Source organism: Pinus tabuliformis, chromosome 6 (genome assembly GCF_031772625.1).
Source record: "Pinus tabuliformis cultivar Carrire ecotype Pingquan chromosome 6, CPIR1, whole genome shotgun sequence".
Lineage (NCBI taxonomy): Eukaryota > Viridiplantae > Streptophyta > Pinopsida > Pinales > Pinaceae > Pinus > Pinus tabuliformis.
This window is the reverse complement of record NC_142292.1, coordinates 139,553,548-139,573,943: the sequence shown is the minus strand read 5'-3', so window position 1 is coordinate 139,573,943 and position 20,396 is coordinate 139,553,548. Positions and strand designations below refer to the sequence as shown.

Genomic DNA, 20,396 nt, shown 5'->3' with positions numbered 1-20,396 from the left:
TAGTGTTAAACAAGGTATTGTTGAAATTGGGTAAAGAGTTAGCTGACCAGATACAGCAAAAAGCACTATTCCGAATTGTGTGTAATCACATGGGAAATGCTGCAAATTTATTATTGATAGTGGGAGCACTGAAAACCTGGTAGCCACTGAAATGGTAGAAAAACTAGGTTTAAAAATATTGAAGCACCCAACACCATACATGGTGTCTTGGTTACAAAAAAGACACCAACTACTGGTTGATGAGCAGTGCAAAGTGGAGTTTCACATTGGTAGGTATAAGGATAAAGTAACTTTTGATATCATGCTGATGGATGTGTGCCATATATTTTTGGGCAGACCATGGCAGTATGACAGGAAAGTTGTCCACGATGGGAAGACATATTGTTACAAGTTTTCTAATGATGGGATAAAGCATATGTTAGTACCCATGAAAGAGGAGGATACAACAGAAAACGGTGGAACAAAAGAATTATTGTTAGGAGGAAAGGAGTTTCTACAGTAGATTGGAGATAATAAGGTAAAATATGTAATTATGCGAAGGCCAAGAGTGGTGTTAATCCATACTAAGATTACTGACTTACCTGAGGAGATACAAGATATACTGAAGGAGTTTAGTGACATTGTGGTGGATGATCTACCAAATAAATTGCCAGCAAAAAGGAGTATCAGTCACCATATTGATTTCATTCCAAGGGCTAGTTTACCAAACAAGATGCTTACCAGATGAGTCTAAAGGACAATGAAGAGATCAGGAAGTAGGTACAGGAGTTGTTGGTTAAATGGTTGATTCGGGAGAGTTTAAGTCCTTGTGTGGTCCCAACTGTTTTAGCTCCCAAGAAAGGAGGTGAATGGCGGATGTGTATTGATTCTCGAGCAATTAACAAGATCACTATTAAGTACAGGTTTCCTTTACCGCGGATGGACAACATGATGGAATGCTTTAGTGGAGCGACATATTTTTCGAAGATTGATTTGAAAAGCAGATATCACCAGATTCAAATTCGTGAAGGGGATGAATGGAAGACAACTTTCAAGACCAATGAAGGCCTGTATGAATTGCTAGTCATGCCATTTGGACTGAGCAATGCACCCATCACATTCTTGTGATTGATGAACGAGATGCTAAAGGAATACATTGGAAAGTTTGTGATTGTATATCTAGATGATATCCTTATTTTTAGTAAGATGGAGGAAGAACATTTCCGACATGTCAGGTATGTCCTGGAAAAGTTGCAGCAAAACAAATTGTTGTTAAATTTGAAGAAGTGTACTTTTTTTAAGAAAGAATTGATTTATTTAGGATTTGTGATTTTAGAAAATGAATTAAAGATGGATTCAGAAAAGGTTGCAGCCATAGTTAGTTGGCCATCCCCCAGAAGTTTGTTTGAAGTGTAGAGTTTTCATGGGTTGGTGAGTTTTTATCGAAAATTTATAAAAGATTTTAGTGGGATTTGTGCACCCATGGTGGATACCATTAAAAAGGAAAATCAACCTTTTCATTGGACGGAGTCAGCGAAAAAGAGTTTTCAGCTGCTGAAAAAGAAGATCACTGAAAGACCAATTTTGAGGTTGCCAGATTTCAACAAAATTTTTCAAGTTCGTTGCAATGCTAGTGGGACAGCCGTTGGAGCAGTACTCAGCCAAGAGGACAAGCCAGTGGCCTATTTTAGTGAGAAGTTGAATGAGAGTAGGCAGAAGTATATGTCTCACAACAACGAATTTTATGCAGTGGTCCAAGCACTGAAACATTGGAGACATTACTTGATGGCGAATGATTTTTTTTTTTTTTAGACAATTCTGCATTGCAGTATGTTATGCAATAGAACAAGCTGAACCATAAACATGCGAAGTGGGTGCAGTACCTCCAGAGTTTTACATTTGTATCGAAACACATCAGCAGTCAAGCCAACAAAGTGGTAGATGCGTTAAGCGGGAGAAATTTGATTTTATAGGAAAGCAGAGTGTAGGTGTTAGGATTTAAGCATCTTAAGGATCTCTATGAAACAGATGTAGACTTTAAGGAAGCATACGAAGCTTGCCAGGTTCTGCTGTTGAGAGACAACAGTTCATGGCTAGACTATAACATACAGGAAGGATTGTTGTTTAGGGAAGGATAGTTGTGTATTCCGGAATGTTCAATGATGGAAAACTTAATCCAGGAAAAACATAGTGGGGGTTTAGCTAGACATTTTGGCATTGATAAGACTTTGGATCAAGTGAGCCACTTCTATTATTAGCCGAAAATGCGTAGATACGTACAAAGATTTGTGGCTAGGAGTAAGATGTGTTAGCTTGCGAAGAGACACAGTCAAAATACAAGATTATATACACCCCTGCCTATTCCGGATAGACCATGGGACTCAATCAGTTTAGACTTTGTGTTAGCTTTGCCAAGAACATAGAAGGGGTTCGATTCAATCATGGTGGTGGTGGGTCACTTCCCCAAGATGGCGCATTTCATTCCTTGTAGGAATACCAGCAATGCCACACATGTAGTACACTTTTTCTTCATAGAGATTTTCATATTACATGGCTTTCCGAAGTCTATTGTTTCAAATCGGGATGTGAAGTTCACAAGTCATTTTTGGCGGACTTTGTGGAAAAAGCTAGATACCAAACTAAACTTCATCTCAACTTATCACCCATAGATTGATGGGTAGACTGAGGTGGTGAACCGAAGTCTAGGGAATCTGTTACATAGTCTAGTTGGTGAAAATTCACGACAATGGGATCACATACTCGCACAAGCAGAGTTCGCTTATAATGATTCACTCAATAGGAGTACAGGAAAAAGTCCTTTCTAGATCCTATATGGGATGCACCCCCGTGGTGTGCATGAGTTATGGGATTTGGGTCAGTTGGAACAAAGGAGTGCTGATGGTGAAGACTTCGTGAAGGTGATTAGCGAACTTCATGAACAAGTGAAATCCAAATTATAGGGCAGCAGCCAAAGGGATAAACAGAAGGCAGATTTAAAACAACGGGAAGTGTAATTCAATGTAGGGGACCTAGTACTAGCACATCTACGCAAAGAAAGGTTTCCGAAAGGTGAATATAACAAACTGAAACTAAAAAAAATAGGACCTTGCAGGATTCTGCGAAAGTTCTTTGCAAATTCATATGAACTGCAACTACCTGCAGGTGTAGGGATCTCACCCATCTTCAATGTGGCGGATCTATACCCTTACATTACTACTAATGTGTAGGACAGTTCGACAGAACACACACAGGACACCCAGGGAGAGACTGAGTCATGGGTCAAACAGATGCCTCTATCCAAGCCTCTAGAGATCGAACAAATCTTGGATACTAAGGTGACCAGGTGGACTCGACGGAAAGAATACTTACAGTACCTGGTCAAATGGGAGGATCATCTAATTGACGACAGTTCTTAGTTAGATGCAAGCCAGATTCAAAGTGTTGGGTAATCGATTGAAGAGCTCAAGGATAGAAGCCATGAGATTCATTCACCTTGGGATCCTAATGCAAGAGCATTTGACTAGGGAGGCGACAACTGGACAAGATGTTTTGATTAAGTTCACTTTCAGTTAGTTTTATTTTTATTTCTAAATGAAGGCTATTATAGCCAATGTTTTTATTTATAAACTGAATAGTAGTTAGAATAAGATTTGTTTAAAATAAGTTAGAAATGAAACTGAATGAAACTGGAAAATAATTATAATGTAACTGAGGGTGGTTCCTCAACAGTATGAGGCTGCCAACAAGCATAAATAGGCAACTCAGAATCAGAAGTGGGGTTGCTGCCATCTAGATGGCAAAAAAAGGAAAGACAACATAACTTCAAACATTTTCTCTTTTTTTAATGAATTTAAAGAAAGCTTACAAGTATTCATTGTTTCAGAAGAAACAAGTACAAATTACTATGCATAGCAATTAAACAACAAATTGTGTGATTAACATTCAAACTGCGCACTGAGACTGAAAAGATCAGGTACGATAGAACCAAACCATCCAGGTACATTACCAAATACATACTATTCGATTTAAGTTAGAAATTTACAGTATATATATATATATATATATATATATATTCATTAGGTCCACAAAAGTATAGGACAAAACTTCTAGATTCCACAGAGGCCTCGAGACATAGAGCCCTCAAAAAAGTAACCAACAGTCCTTCATACAAACGAGATAGATTGAGGAGGGTTTCCACAACCCAGATAGACCAAAGCAGTACACAGACAAAACAACTGACACGACAACCAACAACAGAAAGCCGAAACACATTTCTAGAATAGAAAACAAAATCGATAGGATGGGCTCATTGCACAAGAGGCAACCAAGTATTGACAGACCAATAAACTGAAACCCCAAGGGTTAAACAACTGTAGCCCAAAACCAAAATGCAATTGCAGATCCAGTCAAGGAAGGACCCTACCTGATTTAAGCACATCAAACCCAAATCTTCAAGGAAGAGACTACAACGTTTCATTCCCGAGAGCCAGCCCCTTGGAGCCACAGCAAAGAGGAGAGGGATACCTGTACAGTGACAAGAAGATTGTTAGAGAGGAAGCATAGCTATAAAGCACATGACAACACCAGAGAAAAAACAAGGAACTTGACCCATGGTGAATACCTCAAGGGGAGGTCGGACTCCACAACCGAGCCACGAGTTGAAACCCCAACATGAGTGCAACCAACGGATGAAGTACCATGATACCACATCCTGCTCACCAGGAGAAAGTTCATTAATAAAAATTACAGGAAGGCGAAACAGTGGAATTTTACCTGTCAAATAAGAAGCCAAGCCATCGACGAGAGTAACAGGCGGAGGGCCTGTGAAATGTGACCAAAACCCAGTTAGAAAACATCACCGGCAAGTTGTAAAAGAATCATTCACAGACAGTCGAAATAAGGCATACCCAAAATGACAAACCAAACCTGAGACCTCCACGGAAAACCAGGTGTACAAACAGCCACCAGGTCCAACGAAAAACATTCAATTAATTAGAAAACGATAGAGGATTAAAACTAGAGAAGAACCAAGAGGATATCGGGCAATATAGATCCATCTTCCTCCAGAGCCGAACTAGACGAGCCACAGAGGAACGAAAGCATAACTCAGACAAACAACAACACAAATGAGCCCAAGTCGAGCCATACCATAGACGTCGTGCTCATACAAAAAGAGACCAACCTCAGGCCAAATGCGCATTGAAGGCGCCCTAAACCCTCACCAAACCTCGGTGTGTGCTAGCGCGAGAAGGACCAAGGACGGGCCAGCTGCCACGTAAGTCTCACCATGCAACCATCTCAGAATCACCATTAGAGTCTTAAAGCAACAACTGGAATAAAATAATTGAATGAAATGGTGAATGATGATCTTGAGTGTGCAAATTACAAGAAAAATGCAACATCACCTGATGATGAAAGTGAAGAGAAGGATATGGAAGTTTATGAAAACAATGAAAAATACATTAAAACCATTTTTCAGTAATGGAGTCAAGAAGAGATATGATTATGCTATCAAAAAATATGGCAGAAAGAAATTCAGAAATATGAAGCACAAGAAGCAAATAAAAGAAGACATTTTGAAGATGCAATATGATGGTAGCAGTGCATGGTTGAACAAATATTTGAAGAGAAAGGTGTAGAAGACAAGATCAAATTTTTCAGCAGACAAGTCAAAGAAACATTGCACAAGAAACAAGTAAAGAAACATGGAGTCTACAACAAGAACAAAAAACAAAGAATGAAACAATTTTCTAGGATATAAAATTTGGAAGAAACGAAAAAGAAAATCCAAAATTGTAAAAGTTTTGAGTCATTGTAAAACTAGGTGAGACTTAGAACAACATGCATTATTGGGTGATGATTGAGTCAATTTATATTCTAACCCTAGCATACATTGTTCAATCATGTTTGAGTTATGTTGAGTCATAACTCAAACATGAAGAGCTAGTAATATCTAATGAAGAGACAAACTGAGTTAAGTGCAATCCAAATTTGGAGTATGAGTTAACTGAGTCAAGTGTGAGTGAATTGGAGTTTAGTGTTATTTTGGGAAAAATCAAATATAGTATGTTTGCATATTGAAGTTATTTTAAGTGAGTCATTAGTAAAAAAAAGTATAAACATCGCATGATAAATTCATTGTAATCAAATCAAATTTAGTTGATCAATAGAAAAAAAACAGCTCATATTATTGTACGTGAATTTTGTTAAAATTTTATACTCGTATTATTGTGTGAAGTTTGTTAAAATTTTATACTTTTCCTCCCTTATCTTTCTAAGAAAAATAAAGATTAAAAGTGAAGATGTGAGTCAACACTGAAGGAATCATATCAGAAATGAAAAAAAATAAACCATCCACAACCAAAAAAAAAATTATCTACAGATTCCGTTAGTTACACCAGTTTCCTTCAAGAACAGTTGTGTATGGCAGTAATAGACATTAATATAAAACTGTTAATAACTTAAGGTATTTACCAATTATACCAATCTCAAGGATACATTCTCGTGATCATGATATTGAAAAGGAATGCATTCATATATGCATAATAACAATATAAAACTGTTAAGAACTTAAGGTATGTACAAGTTATACCAATCTCAACGATACATTCTCGAACATGATATTGAAAAAAAATGCATTCATATATGCATAATAACAATAGAGTAATCATTATCAAAAGTAATACTCATCCTTCCGCCACCCCATAGTCACCGTTTCCTCTCTTCCCCTTGTGCGCCTTGTGACCATCGGCCTATGCATCGCTCAACCTTCCGCCACCCCATTGTCCCAGTTTTCTCTCTTCCTCTTGTTTGCCGTGTGACCTTCGGGCGATCCATTCTCCGAGTTAGAATTAAAGCCATGGGCGAAATTAAGGAGAGCTCTGGATCCACGGATTCTGAAGGCAGCGCGATCATATGCGAGAGCAGCCTCTTCGGCGGTGTCGAAAGTGCCCAGCCATACCCTCGCCCCTTTCCTTGCGGAGTCTCTGATTTCAGCTGCAAATTTTCCCCATGGCCGCCGCCTGACTCCTCTGTAGTGTCTGGCGCAGCTCTTCTTCATCCCTCTATTCTCCTCTTCATGTGCCTGTGCCTTTACGTTAGTCGTCTCTACTCTTCTAACTGAGCATACAGAAGAAGATGTAGAGTAGTCTCGTTTGGTAAATTCGCTCTTATCATCCTCTGATATTGATATGCTGCTGCCATTCTGGCATGCGCTGCCGGTGGTGAAGGACAAGGATGAAGACATTGAAGATGAGTTTCTTCCAATATCTATGATATTGATATCGTCCTCCACATCCAGCAAATGGTGGCGAATCAACTCCAACATACTCATGTTCAGACTCGCCTCTGCAGCATCCATCGTAATTGTATCTCGGCAATCACAACGATATCCAGATTCAGATAGATTGATTTCTATTCCGTCTCAGGTAGATTGAGATGTGCGTAAGTTAAGAACATAAATAATTCATTTCAATGTCTGGTTGTGCTAAGTACATTGTACCAGTGCCAATGCGTAGTTGCGTGACATTTTCTTGGATAAATGCATCTCTATATATTCAACATGACCGATCTTTATCGTCGTCTTCGTCAACTTCCTTGTCACAGTCTGCTTCGTCATGGTCGTACTGGTTGTTCTAGATGGATGGGACATGCCTCTCTAACACATGGGCTTCTCTTTCCTTCCAGACGTTGCGGGAAATACAGCACATTTTACTTGACTACTCACCAATATTTCCTGATAATGTCAATTTGGAGTGGAATAAAGCAAACCATTTCCTGATAATGTCAATTTGGAATGGAATAAAGCAAACCATTTCCTGATAATGTCAATTTGGAATGGAATAAAGAAAAAAGGAATATTTTATCATAAACTACTTTTGCGTCACCTTCCACTTCAAATCTTCATACAGGGCACCAGTGTTTTATCTTTCCCATCCAAAGTTTCCAATGAGCACGGCATTCTATATTCTGCCCCCTCGAATGGCAACACCACCCAAAGTTGTGGTGACTACCCCTCTAGCTTTCTTTTGGGGCATTGAAATTTAGAATAAACGATCAGCGTCGAAATTTAATTAATTATTTAATAATGTGTATAAAATTAGAATCGTCCAATAGAAAATCTTGAAATACATTAGTCTATTATATATGGAATTTATAACATGAATTAGATCATAGTGGAATTAGGCTTATGATAAAGATTTTTATTATTTTTATATTATTATCAGAAAGAAAATTATTTTTCGCTATAAAATATTTTAATTAATATGGTTAGTGAATAAATATTAATTTGATTTAATAATATATATTTTGATGGGGTTATTGTTTAGAATTAGAATGCTTATCGGAAAAGATCTAGATTATGGATAATTTAACTTTTGAATGGATATCACTATCATTGTAGTTGTATGAATGGATGGATGGTAGTCTTGATATTTTCAATATTATAAACCATTATTAATATTTTCAATATTATACGAGATTATTTAAGATTGCTTTGTGGATTGGATTGTATATTTCAATTTCAACTGCATAAAATATTTAATGATTATATCTAATTTATTGAAAAATGAAAGTCTTATATTTATTTAGAATAGTCAACTATATATATTGTGTACATTTGATAGGACGCTTTGCAACTCAGCCTGTGGCAATGGGGATTTCATTTTATTGAAGCCTAGCTCATTTTATCACTTAAGTTGGAACAATGGGATAGGCTCCAATAATCGAGCTAAGGTCATAGCACTTTTGGGGTGACTGTCAATTAGTTCTATGGATGTATTTGGAGACTCCAAAGTGGTTTTCAACTAGGTGAAGATGCAATCCAACGCATAAACTAGATGAATCATATTAATATGTTGATTGACAGATTTCAATGTTTGGCTTCTTCTCACATTTACATCGAACATAATATTGTAATTGTTGCCTTATTCAAAGAGGGATACAACAAACCATCGAGGGAGATCTCTTTCACAGAATTTTGTAATGTGATCCAACTTAGAATAGGAAAAACCTATGTTGCATAGCCCCATACATAATTGTTGATGTTTTAGACATTTGAGGTTTTGTTTTTTGTCATAAGGTTTTCATTATAAGAAAGTCTTCATGATGTGCATAAAAGTCATGACTAACAGGCATAGGTGTATATCTAGACTAAAGTTGACAGTCTATTTTATAGGAACAAGAAGTCTTTGGGCTATAAATTATAGGACATATATATCTTGAAATGAATTGCATATATAAACAAATTTTATTTAACAAAAGATTGTTGATTATATCTATATATATAGATATATATATATATATATATATATATATATATATATATATATATATATATATATATATATATATATATATATAGATAAAAATCAATTTTAAAAGAAATATCATCGAAAATACACTACCTAGGACAATGAGTTTAAAATCATCATAAAATGAAAAAACATAATACTCTCTCACCAAATGCACTAAAGCCCGTGGAAAACAAAAATACCAAATCATATCACAATCTGGAGACCTCGAAATAAACTTTGGAAGTGGTTGAGACATTGAAATAACATTGTAGGGAATTTACCAATTATAGCCACACATACTCATGATCAGAAAGTTAAATGATTATGTAAATGAATCTTATGATAATTACGTCGTAAGGTGTTTCCCTCTGGGTTGAACTCCCCTTTATGCCACTGTGTATTATTTTGCGTCGTTGATCCAATACATTAGATCCATCAGATCATATCATCATCGTAGGCAGTGGGAAATCCAAAACTTGCACTGGAAGTGAGGATGAGTTTGTTACAGCAATGACTTGTGTTACCACACCATTTTTCTTGCTACACAGAATTGCCTCAAATCAAGGTGGTTACTGTAACTTTCCCCCTCCTCCTGTCTCCTCCCGAAAATTCGCATTTTGTACTGTCATTTGTATTTGGTGCTTTGCTACTAACCCTAATAGAATTGGGGCTTTTCCTTTTTTCTTTTCTACCGTCCTTGGTACAAGTGACTCCGATATACTAAGGCCTTCAAGAATTAGTCAAATTCAGGTTCTTGCGGTTGAATCTCATTTGAACTCTTGAAATCTAGTTTTCTTGTAACTTATAGTCAGTGGCCATGCCAAGAGTTGCTCGCTACAAGTTCATGATGACTGTGACTCAGGATGCAACAGAGGCCTAATGACAAATGTGTACTAGTATGCTCTCAAAGTTGGTGGATTGCAAACGGTGGAAGATTATCCATACACAGAAATTGAGGGGCCTTGTAAGATAGGACAAAAGTTGCAGCTATGGTTGCCAACTTTGACACAGTGTCAGATGAAGACCAAATTGCAACCAATATCGTGAAGAACTCGCCTTTAGATGGTAAGATCTTGTTAGCTTCTTTTAAATGTGATTTTATTTGTCATTTTCTAGATGTGATTAATTTCTTTAACCTGCAAGTAAACCCACACTAATTCTAGTGTGTATAGAGTTACACAAATGCTGGCAGAACACAGTATTGAGGCATTTCTCATCCATGCTTTGTGCTTCATCCCTTGTTTGAACCCATCAATCAGAGTCAATGGAAGTTAGGGCTGATTATCCAACATTATAACCTTTTTAGCTGCGTTCAGTAGAGAAATTCATTTTTATTGGAGATAGGTAACTTGTCTCAAAGCCATAGGTGAATCCACACTAGTTTCTACTGTACGAGGCAGACAACAAAAGGGCAAATAATAGTACAACATATCATAACAAATTTCTCACCCATGCTCCCTCTTTATTTGAAAATTGATAATAGATTCCATGCTTCTGAGACAGCATCATAACTCTGCTAGCTGCTTCTCTTTCCCCACCATTTCTTCTTTTCCCTTTCTACAGCAGAATCTGCACTCCCCTACCTTTGCAGAATTATCTTAGTGTGACGCAATCAATCTTTGAAGTATTTTTTCCATATATCAAATCTCTATTTCAGCTTCCCAAGTTCTATGTCAGGATCAAGATTTGTCAGACCCTTCCCTTACTTCACCTCCACGAAAAAATTTGCATCATCATAGAAAAATTGTATCTTAGCTTTAAACTTCATTACCAGTTGACCAATAGCAACATGTTCTACATCAAGTACTGAACTAAGACCAAACTTTGAATCCTAAAGATGAATCTGGGGTGCGGGATGAGAATCAAGAGTCTTTGTTTCAGCTGAAGTAGCTTCATCCCAGTCAAAGTCATCATCATGTGGTGGAAATTCCTTCTAACATGTTCTTGAGACACGCGAGGGTAAATGATCTAAAAAGAGATCTAAGACAATTATTAAGGTATTACATACTCATGTGCATGGATTTGCCTATGTTACTTTGTGCCATGGATCGATAAGATTCCGAAATACATAGACAACGAAGTAGTAAGAGAAATATAATAGACAACACACATAAACATAGCAAGTTTAATAAGGAGTTCACCCAACACTCCTGGGCTACATCTCCTGGTCCAGCCTTTAGTGGTGACCTCTCTATTATGTCTTCAAAATAGAGTTTTACAACAATGAGCTCAATTTGAGCCTCACACAACAGATACAAAACAATAAGGCTTTACTTGGATCCCCCAAGTGTTGGAAATAATACTGAGAGGGGGGGTGAATCAGTATTATCTCCAACAATTTAAAAAATCTTCTTTATTTGATCTTTGAATTATTTTAGCATGTCAGTACCATAAAATAATGAGCATGAAAAACAGATAATCACACCAAAGAACACAAGATGTAAGGTGGAAACCCAATGTGGGTGAAAACCACCTGCTGCAATATGTCTCTATCTTCTTTCAATTTAGAAACTTCTTTTACAATGATTTTGTACTGGTGCAGTCCTTTACCAGTACGCAGGTTGCAACCTGCAGAAAGCTACAATTCTCTCTGTCTCTCGTTTTCCAGTCTACTCCTGGAAGGGAGCTACAACCCCCTACTTCTTTTCATAAAGCATCAGATGATCAACAAGTACATAACAGATATAGATCACTACAGATATCAGATCAGCAACAACAAAACTAACCCAGAACACCTTATCAATAGAGAAATTCAATCAACAGAACATCTTAAAACAGAGACGCAGTTTTTCTTTCTGTGGCCTGCGACTAGACGTCGTTAACCTTCTGCTACTCTGCGTCCACACGCAGATATCCTTCTGCTCCGCTGCGTGCCCACGCACTGTTCCTTTGACTGGTCTGCGTTCTGTTGCTTCAGGGACGCACCCAAAGATACTATCGCGCCGCGTCTTTCGCTACAGAGACGCACCTGAAAACACTATCGCGCCGCGTCCTTCTGCTTCAGAGACGCACCTGAACCTTGATCGCCCTGCATCCCCACGCAGGTCTCTCTCTATTGTGCTGCGTCTCGGCGCACTTGCCCTTTACAGTACCTGCGTCCCGGCGCACTTTCCCTTCACTGAACCTGCGACCCTTTAGATATAAATGATATGAAGGCTTCAGGACAAACCCAAACAGTCAGATCTACAGATCTGATCATGCGCCATAGAGATCACAGTCCATTAGAAGATTCGCCCTCTTAGATCTGGACTAGATCTCACCAAATAAGATATTCAACCCAAGACAATTGCTCAATCCAAATGAACTCCTTTGCTTTATATAGGCAAGCTCCTCCTCAAAACATGGAACAATACCACGAGCCGACACCATAGAAACATAAAACCGTCGGCTAGATACCACACAAGAAACCCCCACGTGCTTTTCTCTGCCTTGAAATGTGTGCACTGGGTAGACGCACCCCCTGAACGGCTGGCCGGCGTCCCTGGACGCGAGTTCTGCATGGTATACCTGCGGGGACGCACTTTCTGAACCGATTGCCTGCGTCCTTCTTAATTTTTCAACAAACTGAGAGCCTTACCACTGGAGTTGCCATCAAGTACAACATCTGTAACATACAGTCATACCAGATAACATAATGCCAACAATCTCCCCCTTTGGACTTGATGGCAACCTCAACCTTACAAGCTTCAGCTTCATTCTCCCCCTTTGACATCAAGGGCAAAGGGTATGCTCCCCCTTAGCTCATGCTCCTCCAGATTTGCAACAAATAACCAGAAATCCACCATGAAAGAGATAGAGACATATTGCAGCTATTTCCAAGATCTCCTTCTCCATAATGCCAACAATGCATTATGTGCTCCCCCTGAGCCTTGTACCACCAATAAGAAGATGTTCAACAATAAGATGATGCATCAACAACCCCCAGCTTTTGCCTGAGGTATTCAAATGTGTCCCTGGGCAATGGTTTAGTGAGAATATCAGCAACTTGTTCCTTGGAAGGAACATACTCCAACTTGACTTTCTGTTCAAGCACTTGTTCCCGGAGAAAATGGTACTTGATTGGTATGTGCTTGGTTTTTGAATGCATAACAGGGTTCTTTGAGATGCTGATTGCACTTGTATTATCACATAAGATGGGGATTGGTGGAGTACAAGTGATTTGAAAATCCTACAAAGTCTGCATCATCCAAAGGAGTTGGGTGCAACAAGATGCAGCAGCAACATATTCTGCTTCAGCTGTAGATAAGGCAATGGAACTCTGTTTCTTGCTGAACCAAGATACCAGTCTGGAACCCATAAAGAACGCACCACCACTTGTGCTTTTCCTGTCATCCACGCTTCCGGCCCAATCTGCATCTGTATAAGCATGAATAGTAAGATATGTATCTCTAGGATACCATAAGCCATAATTTTGAGTCCCTTGAAGATATTTGAAAATTCTCTTTACTGCCTGAAGATGAGTCTCCTTCGGATTTGCCTGAAATCTTCCAACTATTCCAATCGCATGCATGATGTCCGGTCGGGTACCTGTCAATAGTAAACTTCCAATCATAGATCTGTAGGTTGGTTGATGTACTGCTGCAGATTCATCATTTGCACTGAGACTACATCCTGTGACCATGGGTGTACATACTGGTTTTGCATCTTCCATGCCATATTTCTTCAAAATCTGCTTGAGATACTTGGTTTGAGATAAAAAGATTCCTCCTTCCTTTTGTTGGATTTGCAAACCAAGGAAATATGTCAGTTCTCCTAGCAAGGACATTTCAAATTCTTTCTGCATGACCGAGGCAAAGCTTTGACTCATAGCTTCTTCATTGCTGCCAAAAATAATGTCATCTACATACACAACAAGTATTAGCAATTTGTCATTTTCAACTTTTATATACAGATTGCTATCTGCTGAACCTTTTGAGAAACCTTGTTGATGAAGATATTTGTCCAACCGGTAGTACCAAGCCCTTGAAGCTTGTTTGAGACCATAGAGAGCCTTTTTCAATCGGCATACAAGATTTGGATCATTTCCAAGAATGAACCCATCTGGCTGTTCAATGTACACTTCTTCTTCCAAGTCTCCATTCAGAAAGGCTGATTTCACATCCATTTGAAATACTTTGAAGTTTTGAAAACTTGAGAGAGCAAGGAACATTCGGATGGCCTCAAGTCTTGCAACAGGAGCAAAAGTTTCTTCAAAGTCTATTCCTTCTTGCTGCGCATACCCTTTACAAACAAGTCTGGCTTTGTTTCTAATTACTTCTCCATTTTCATTCAATTTATTTTTGAAGACCCATTTTTTTCCAATAACATTCTTATCCTTTGGTCTAGGAACCAGCTCCCAAGTGTTGTTCTTTTCGATTTGCTCAAGTTCTTCATCCATTGCTTTCACCCAACATTCATCTTTGCATGCTTCTTTCACATTTTGTGGTTCAGTAGAGGAGAGTAATGTCAAATAGCTTGAGGCTTCTGCAACTGTTCTTCTTGTTTGTACACCTGCTTCTTTCTGCCCCACAATCTGAGATTCTGGATGATTCTTCTGAACATATCTGGATGGAGTTTTCTCTTCTATTCTTGTCTGCTCCTCTGGTTCTTCTTGAGGTTCTCCTTGGGGTTCTTCTTCTTCATTATTCTGTCTTTGAGGGTAGCCTTCATCTTCTTCTATATCTTCATGATGTACTTGCCTAGGAATATATCCCTTCTCATCAACCACTACATCAATGCTGTCAACAATTCTGCCAAGTCTTTTATTGTAGCATTTGTATGCTTTGCTATGTGGAGAATAGCCAAGAAGAATGCCTTCATCTGCTCTAGGTTCAAGTTTGCCAAGCTGCTCATCAGTATTCTTGATATAGCATTTGCTCCCAAAGATTTTGAAGTGCTTTACCGAAGGAGTCCTGCCACTCCAAAGCTCATGAGGAGTTTGAGTGCTGTTCACCCGGACATTTGTTTTGTTGAGAATAACAACCGCAGCATGTGCAGCTTCACCCCAGAAAGTTGCGGGAGTTCTTGATTCATCAAGCATAGCACGAGCCATTTGTTGGATTGTTCTGTTCATTCTTTCAACAACTCCATTTTGCTGAGGAGTTCTAGCTGTAGAGAATTCTCTCCTTATCCCATGTTCATCACAAAAATCGAGAAATTCATTTGAAGTAAATTCCCCACCTCTGTCGGATCTGAGGCACTTAATTTTGTGACCTGATTCATTTTCAACCAAGGCTTTGAAGGATTTGAATTTTTCGAATGCTTCATCTTTGTGCTTCATAAGTCCTAACCAGACAAACCTGGAGAAATCGTCAATAAATAATATCAAGTATTCCTCTCCTCTAGGTGTTCTTTTCCTGAATGGACCACATGTATCTGTATGTACTAGCTCAAGAGGCATGCTAGCTGATCCTTCTTTCTCTGGAAATTTAGTCCTGGTTTATTTTCCAAACTGACATGATCTGCATATGGTGTTGTCAGGAATTTTGATATCTGGAAGATCGCGAACTGCCTGATATTTGCATGCTTTCCTTATTTGTGAGAAGCTTAGATGTCCCAACCTTCGATGCCATAACCAGTGCTCTTCATCCTTGCTTAGATAGCATTGTTGTTGTCCTTCTTCAAATATGTACAGATTATTTGGAGTTCTTTTGCCTTTGAGTACGGTTTTACCTGTATCAAGATCACGAACAAGACATCCATTCGATCTGAAAATAACCTCGGTTCTTTGATCACACATCTGGCTGACACTTAGAAGATTATGCTTCAATCCATCAACATACAAAACATTTCCAGCTTTGACCTTTCCTTTTAACTGAGCAATGCCTTTTCCTTTTATAGTTGCAGGAGTATCGTTTCCAAAAGAGACTTTCTTTCATTTTTCTAGAACAGAATAAGATTCAAGTTTTTCTTTATCACCTGTCATATGCTTCGAACATCCACTGTCAATGTACCATAGATTTTCCTGTCCCTCTGCATAAAATGCTATTCCACATCTTTCTGTTTGAGGTTCCTTTATTCTCCATGTTTTGGTGCTTGAGGCTTGCTCCTTTTTCTGCTGAAACCTGCTCCTGCATTCAGATTCTTCATGACCAAAGTTATTGCAAATAGAACATTCGACTTCATTTTCAAGAACCGAAAAGTTGTTATAGGTCCTTTTTGTCATCCCTGTCATACTTCTTTGTTTTTGAGCTTCCCTAGTCATGATTGTTTTATATGCAACACATTGAGCTGCTTTGTGACCAAAATTATGGCAAGAAAAGCATTGTCCATTGAAGAAGCTTCTGCGGTTATTGAATCTACCTGCCAACTGATTGTAATTTCTATTTTCATCTATTCTTGAACCAAACTGAGAAGATTTTACCTGTGGCTGGTTGTAGCTTTTGTTCACCCTTAAGATGGATTGCCCCTGATAGTTTCTGTTTGTATTTTGTCCCTGCTTTACTTGATTATCTTCATTGTTCTTCTGCTCATTTCTTCTTGCCGCATCAAGATAACTTTTTGAGGTGGATGCTTGAGAGGTTTCTCCATTGTAACCCAAACCTGTCTTGTTTAGAGGAGACCGCTGCACATTGATAATCTCATCCAAAGTTTCAGATCCTTTGACAAACTTAAGATTAATAGCTTTTGTTTTCTCAATTTCTTTTCTGAGACCAACAATTTCACCTTCTAGTTTTTCAAGATGTTTTTCTTTTTCATCAATTTGAAATTGTAGAGTATCAATGATCACATTCTTTTCTTCTATACATCTCTTGAGTCTAGTAATTTCATCATAGAGGTTATTCACATCTACAGCATCCTCATAATCATCATCTTCAAATGCCATTAACAACTTATATTTATTACCTTGTTCATCTTCATCACTGTTTGATAAACCATCACTATCTTCATGGGTGTAGTAGCTTTTCTTATTTGCACTTTGTTTCTTGTTCCATCTAGCAGGTTCCTTTCCTTTATCCTTATAAGGACATTTTGCAGCATAATGACCTACTCTTCCACAAGCAAAGCATTTGAAAGGTAGCTTACCTCTGAACCTTCCAGAACCCCTTTGAATATTTCTGACAAAATTTGATTCTTCTTCCTCTTCTTCTGGAGCATGGCTTGCTTCATAGTAATCTTCTTTGCCTGATGCCTTAAAAGCAGCTTCCCTTCTGTCTGATGGACCTCCCTTTCTCATTTCATAAGCAGTTAGAATTCCATGTAGCTGAGACATAGTGAGAACACGGAGATTTTCCTTTTCTTCTATTGCAGATACTTTAGATTCAAACTTGGGGGATAATGATCTTAGAATCTTTTGAACTACTATAGCCTCTTTTATTTCTTCACCCAAATTTTTCATAAAATTAACAATCTCATCTACCCGAAGAAAATAATTAGCCACACTTTCATCATTATACATCTTGAGAGTCTCATATTGAATCCTGAGAGTTTGAAGTTTAGCTTGTTTTACCTGTTCATCTCCTTCATAGCTCGTGACCATTTTGTCCCATATCTCTTTTGCTGATTTGAAGTGCATTACCTTCATGAATTCTGTTTGGGATATACTTCCTAATAGAGTACTGACTGCTTTTGCATTTGTTTCATACTTCTTTTTCTCAGCTGGATCTGTAGGAGTAGCTGAAGGAAAAGCATAGCCTGTTTCTACAATGTCCCAAACTTCTGTACCAAGAGATTGAAGATATGCAGTAACTCTTACCTTCCAATAATTGAAGTTTGTCCCATCAAAAATCGGTGGCCTGATTGATGCTTCTCTCTCGTAGTTGCTCATGATGAACGATCTACCTTCAAGCGATCAAGCTTCTCTGAAGGACCTGCTCTGATACCAATTGTTGGAAATAATACTGAGAGGGGGGGTGAATCAGTATTATCTCCAACAATTTAAAAAATCTTCCTTATTTGATCTTTGAATTATTTTAGCATGTCAGTACCATAAAATAATGAGCATGAAAAACAGATAGTCACACCAAAGAACACAAGATGTAAGGTGGAAACCCAATGTGGGTGAAAACCACCTGCTGCAATATGTCTCTATCTTCTTTCAATTTAGAAACTTCTTTTACAATGATTTTGTACTGGTGCAGTCCTTTACCAGTACGCAGGCTGCAACCTGCAGAGAGCTACAATTCTCTCTGTCTCTCGTTTTCCAGTCTACTCCTGGAAGGGAGCTACAACCCCCTACTTCTTTTCATAAAGCATCAGATGATCAACAAGTACATAACAGATATAGATCACTACAGATATTAGATCAGCAACAACAGAACTAACCCAGAACACCTTATCAATAGAGAAATTCAATCAACATAACATCTTAAAACAGAGACGCAGTTTTTCTTTCTGTGGCCTGCGACCAGACGCCGTTAACCTTCTGCTACTCTGCGTCCACACGCAGATATCCTTCTGCTCCGCTGCGTGCCCACGCACTGTTCCTTTGACTTCTCTGCGTTCTGTTGCTTCAGGGACGCACCCAAAGATACTATCGCGCCACGTCTTTCGCTACAGAGACGCACCTGAAAACACTATCGCGCCGCGTCCTTCTGCTTCAGAGACGCACCTGAACCTTGATCGCCCTGCGTCCCCACGCAGGTCTCTCTCTACTATGCTGCGTCTCAGCGCACTTTCCCTTTACAGTACCTGCGTCCCGGCACACTTTCCCTTCACTGAACCTGCGACCCTTTAGATATAAATGATATGAAGGCTTCAGGACAAACCCAAATAGTCAGATCTACAGATCTGATCATGCGCCATAGAGATCACAGTCCATTAGAAGATTCACCCTCTTAGATCTGGACTAGATCTCACCAAATAAGATATTCAACCCAAGACAATTGCTCAATCCAAATGAACTCCTTTGCTTTATATAGGCAAGCTCCTCCTCAAAACATGGAACAATACCACGAGCCGACACCATAGAAACATAAAACCGTCGGCTAGATACCACACAAGAAACCCCCACGTGCTTTTCTCTGCCTTGAAATGTGTGCACTGGGTAGACGCACCCCCTGAACGGCTGGCCGGCGTCCCTGGATGCGGGTTCTGCATGGTATACCTGCGGGGACGCACTTTCTGAACCGATTGCCTGCGTCCTTCTTAATTTTTCAACAAACTGAGAGCCTTACCACTAGAGTTGCCATCAAGTACAACATCTGTAACATACAGTCATACCAGATAACATAATGCCAACACCAAGTCTCTTCTGAGTACACAAACTCTCCTTACTGACTCTCTGCCTCTGTTGTTCTGTCTCACCACTGCCTGCACTACTGCTTCCCCTTGCCTGCTATCTTCTATGGCTTTAAAACCAATATGCATTGTTTGTTTGTTTTCTCCTTCTCGGGCTCTCTGGCTTCCTGACTTCTATTTGCCCATATCCCCCTCTGAGCATTAGAAATCATTGCTAAACACTTTCAGGGATGGTGGCCACCTATTCTACAACAGAATGGGTCATCGGGCCTTTGAAATCCAAAAAATGGTCGTTTTATGCTTACATAGCAAAACACTGTAAAACATGAGAAAATTTGCCAAATCACTATTAATCAGATTTGAAATATTATAGATCCACCTTATAACTCCTATCAGTTCCACCTGTATGCCAACATCACATCTCCACCATTGATCTGGGAGATCCAGATCCAATGACTGCGGTTCATTTCAGGCGGCCCCTTTCGTACAGGAGTTAATCACCCAATGAGGGTGGTTTTCTCTCTCCTTAGCCTAGACAGGTGGCAGCCAGCATACAGGCTCAGGCAGAGCTCGACCCAAACTACTTACTGCCTTTGTTCCTCCCGAAATCCCGCCTGTTTTGTGATTTCCCTTTTATATTAAGAATATACATTAAACATGAAATCCCACTCATATCGGACTTGAAATAGTATTCAACAGCATTAATAAACTCTTTCGGGTCCGTAATATTACATCTGGCGCATTTCCTTTGTAATCCATTCATTTGGCAAAAATGCGAAATACAAAGGAAATTGTTGCTTTCCGAATTTCAAAAAATATATAATATTGTCGATAGCCTTGTCGGGTCCGGCTTATTGCATCACATATATGTACATGGCCTCACTCCTTATGTAGCTCTGATGCAACCTTGCTATGTGACTAGTCGCAATCGCATATCGCGTGAGCCTTGGGTCGTTGGTAAGCACT

General features: G+C 38.9%; 1 protein-coding gene across 1 annotated transcript; it reads right to left on the bottom strand.

Annotated features, from left to right (window-relative positions):
- Window positions 1-6,697: 6,697 nt before the first annotated feature.
- Window positions 6,698-7,339, bottom strand: LOC149257753 (ethylene-responsive transcription factor 1A-like). Its single transcript, XM_089387203.1, has one exon. The coding sequence runs from the start codon at window positions 7,337-7,339 to the stop codon at window positions 6,743-6,745; it is 597 nt and encodes a 198-aa protein (XP_089243329.1). The 3' UTR covers window positions 6,698-6,742.
- Window positions 7,340-20,396: the final 13,057 nt, after the last annotated feature.

Coding starts and splice junctions, on each gene's coding strand:
- LOC149257753 (XM_089387203.1), bottom strand. CDS start 7,339: ATGGATGCTGCAGAGGCGAGTCTGAACATGAGTATGTTGGAGTTGATT.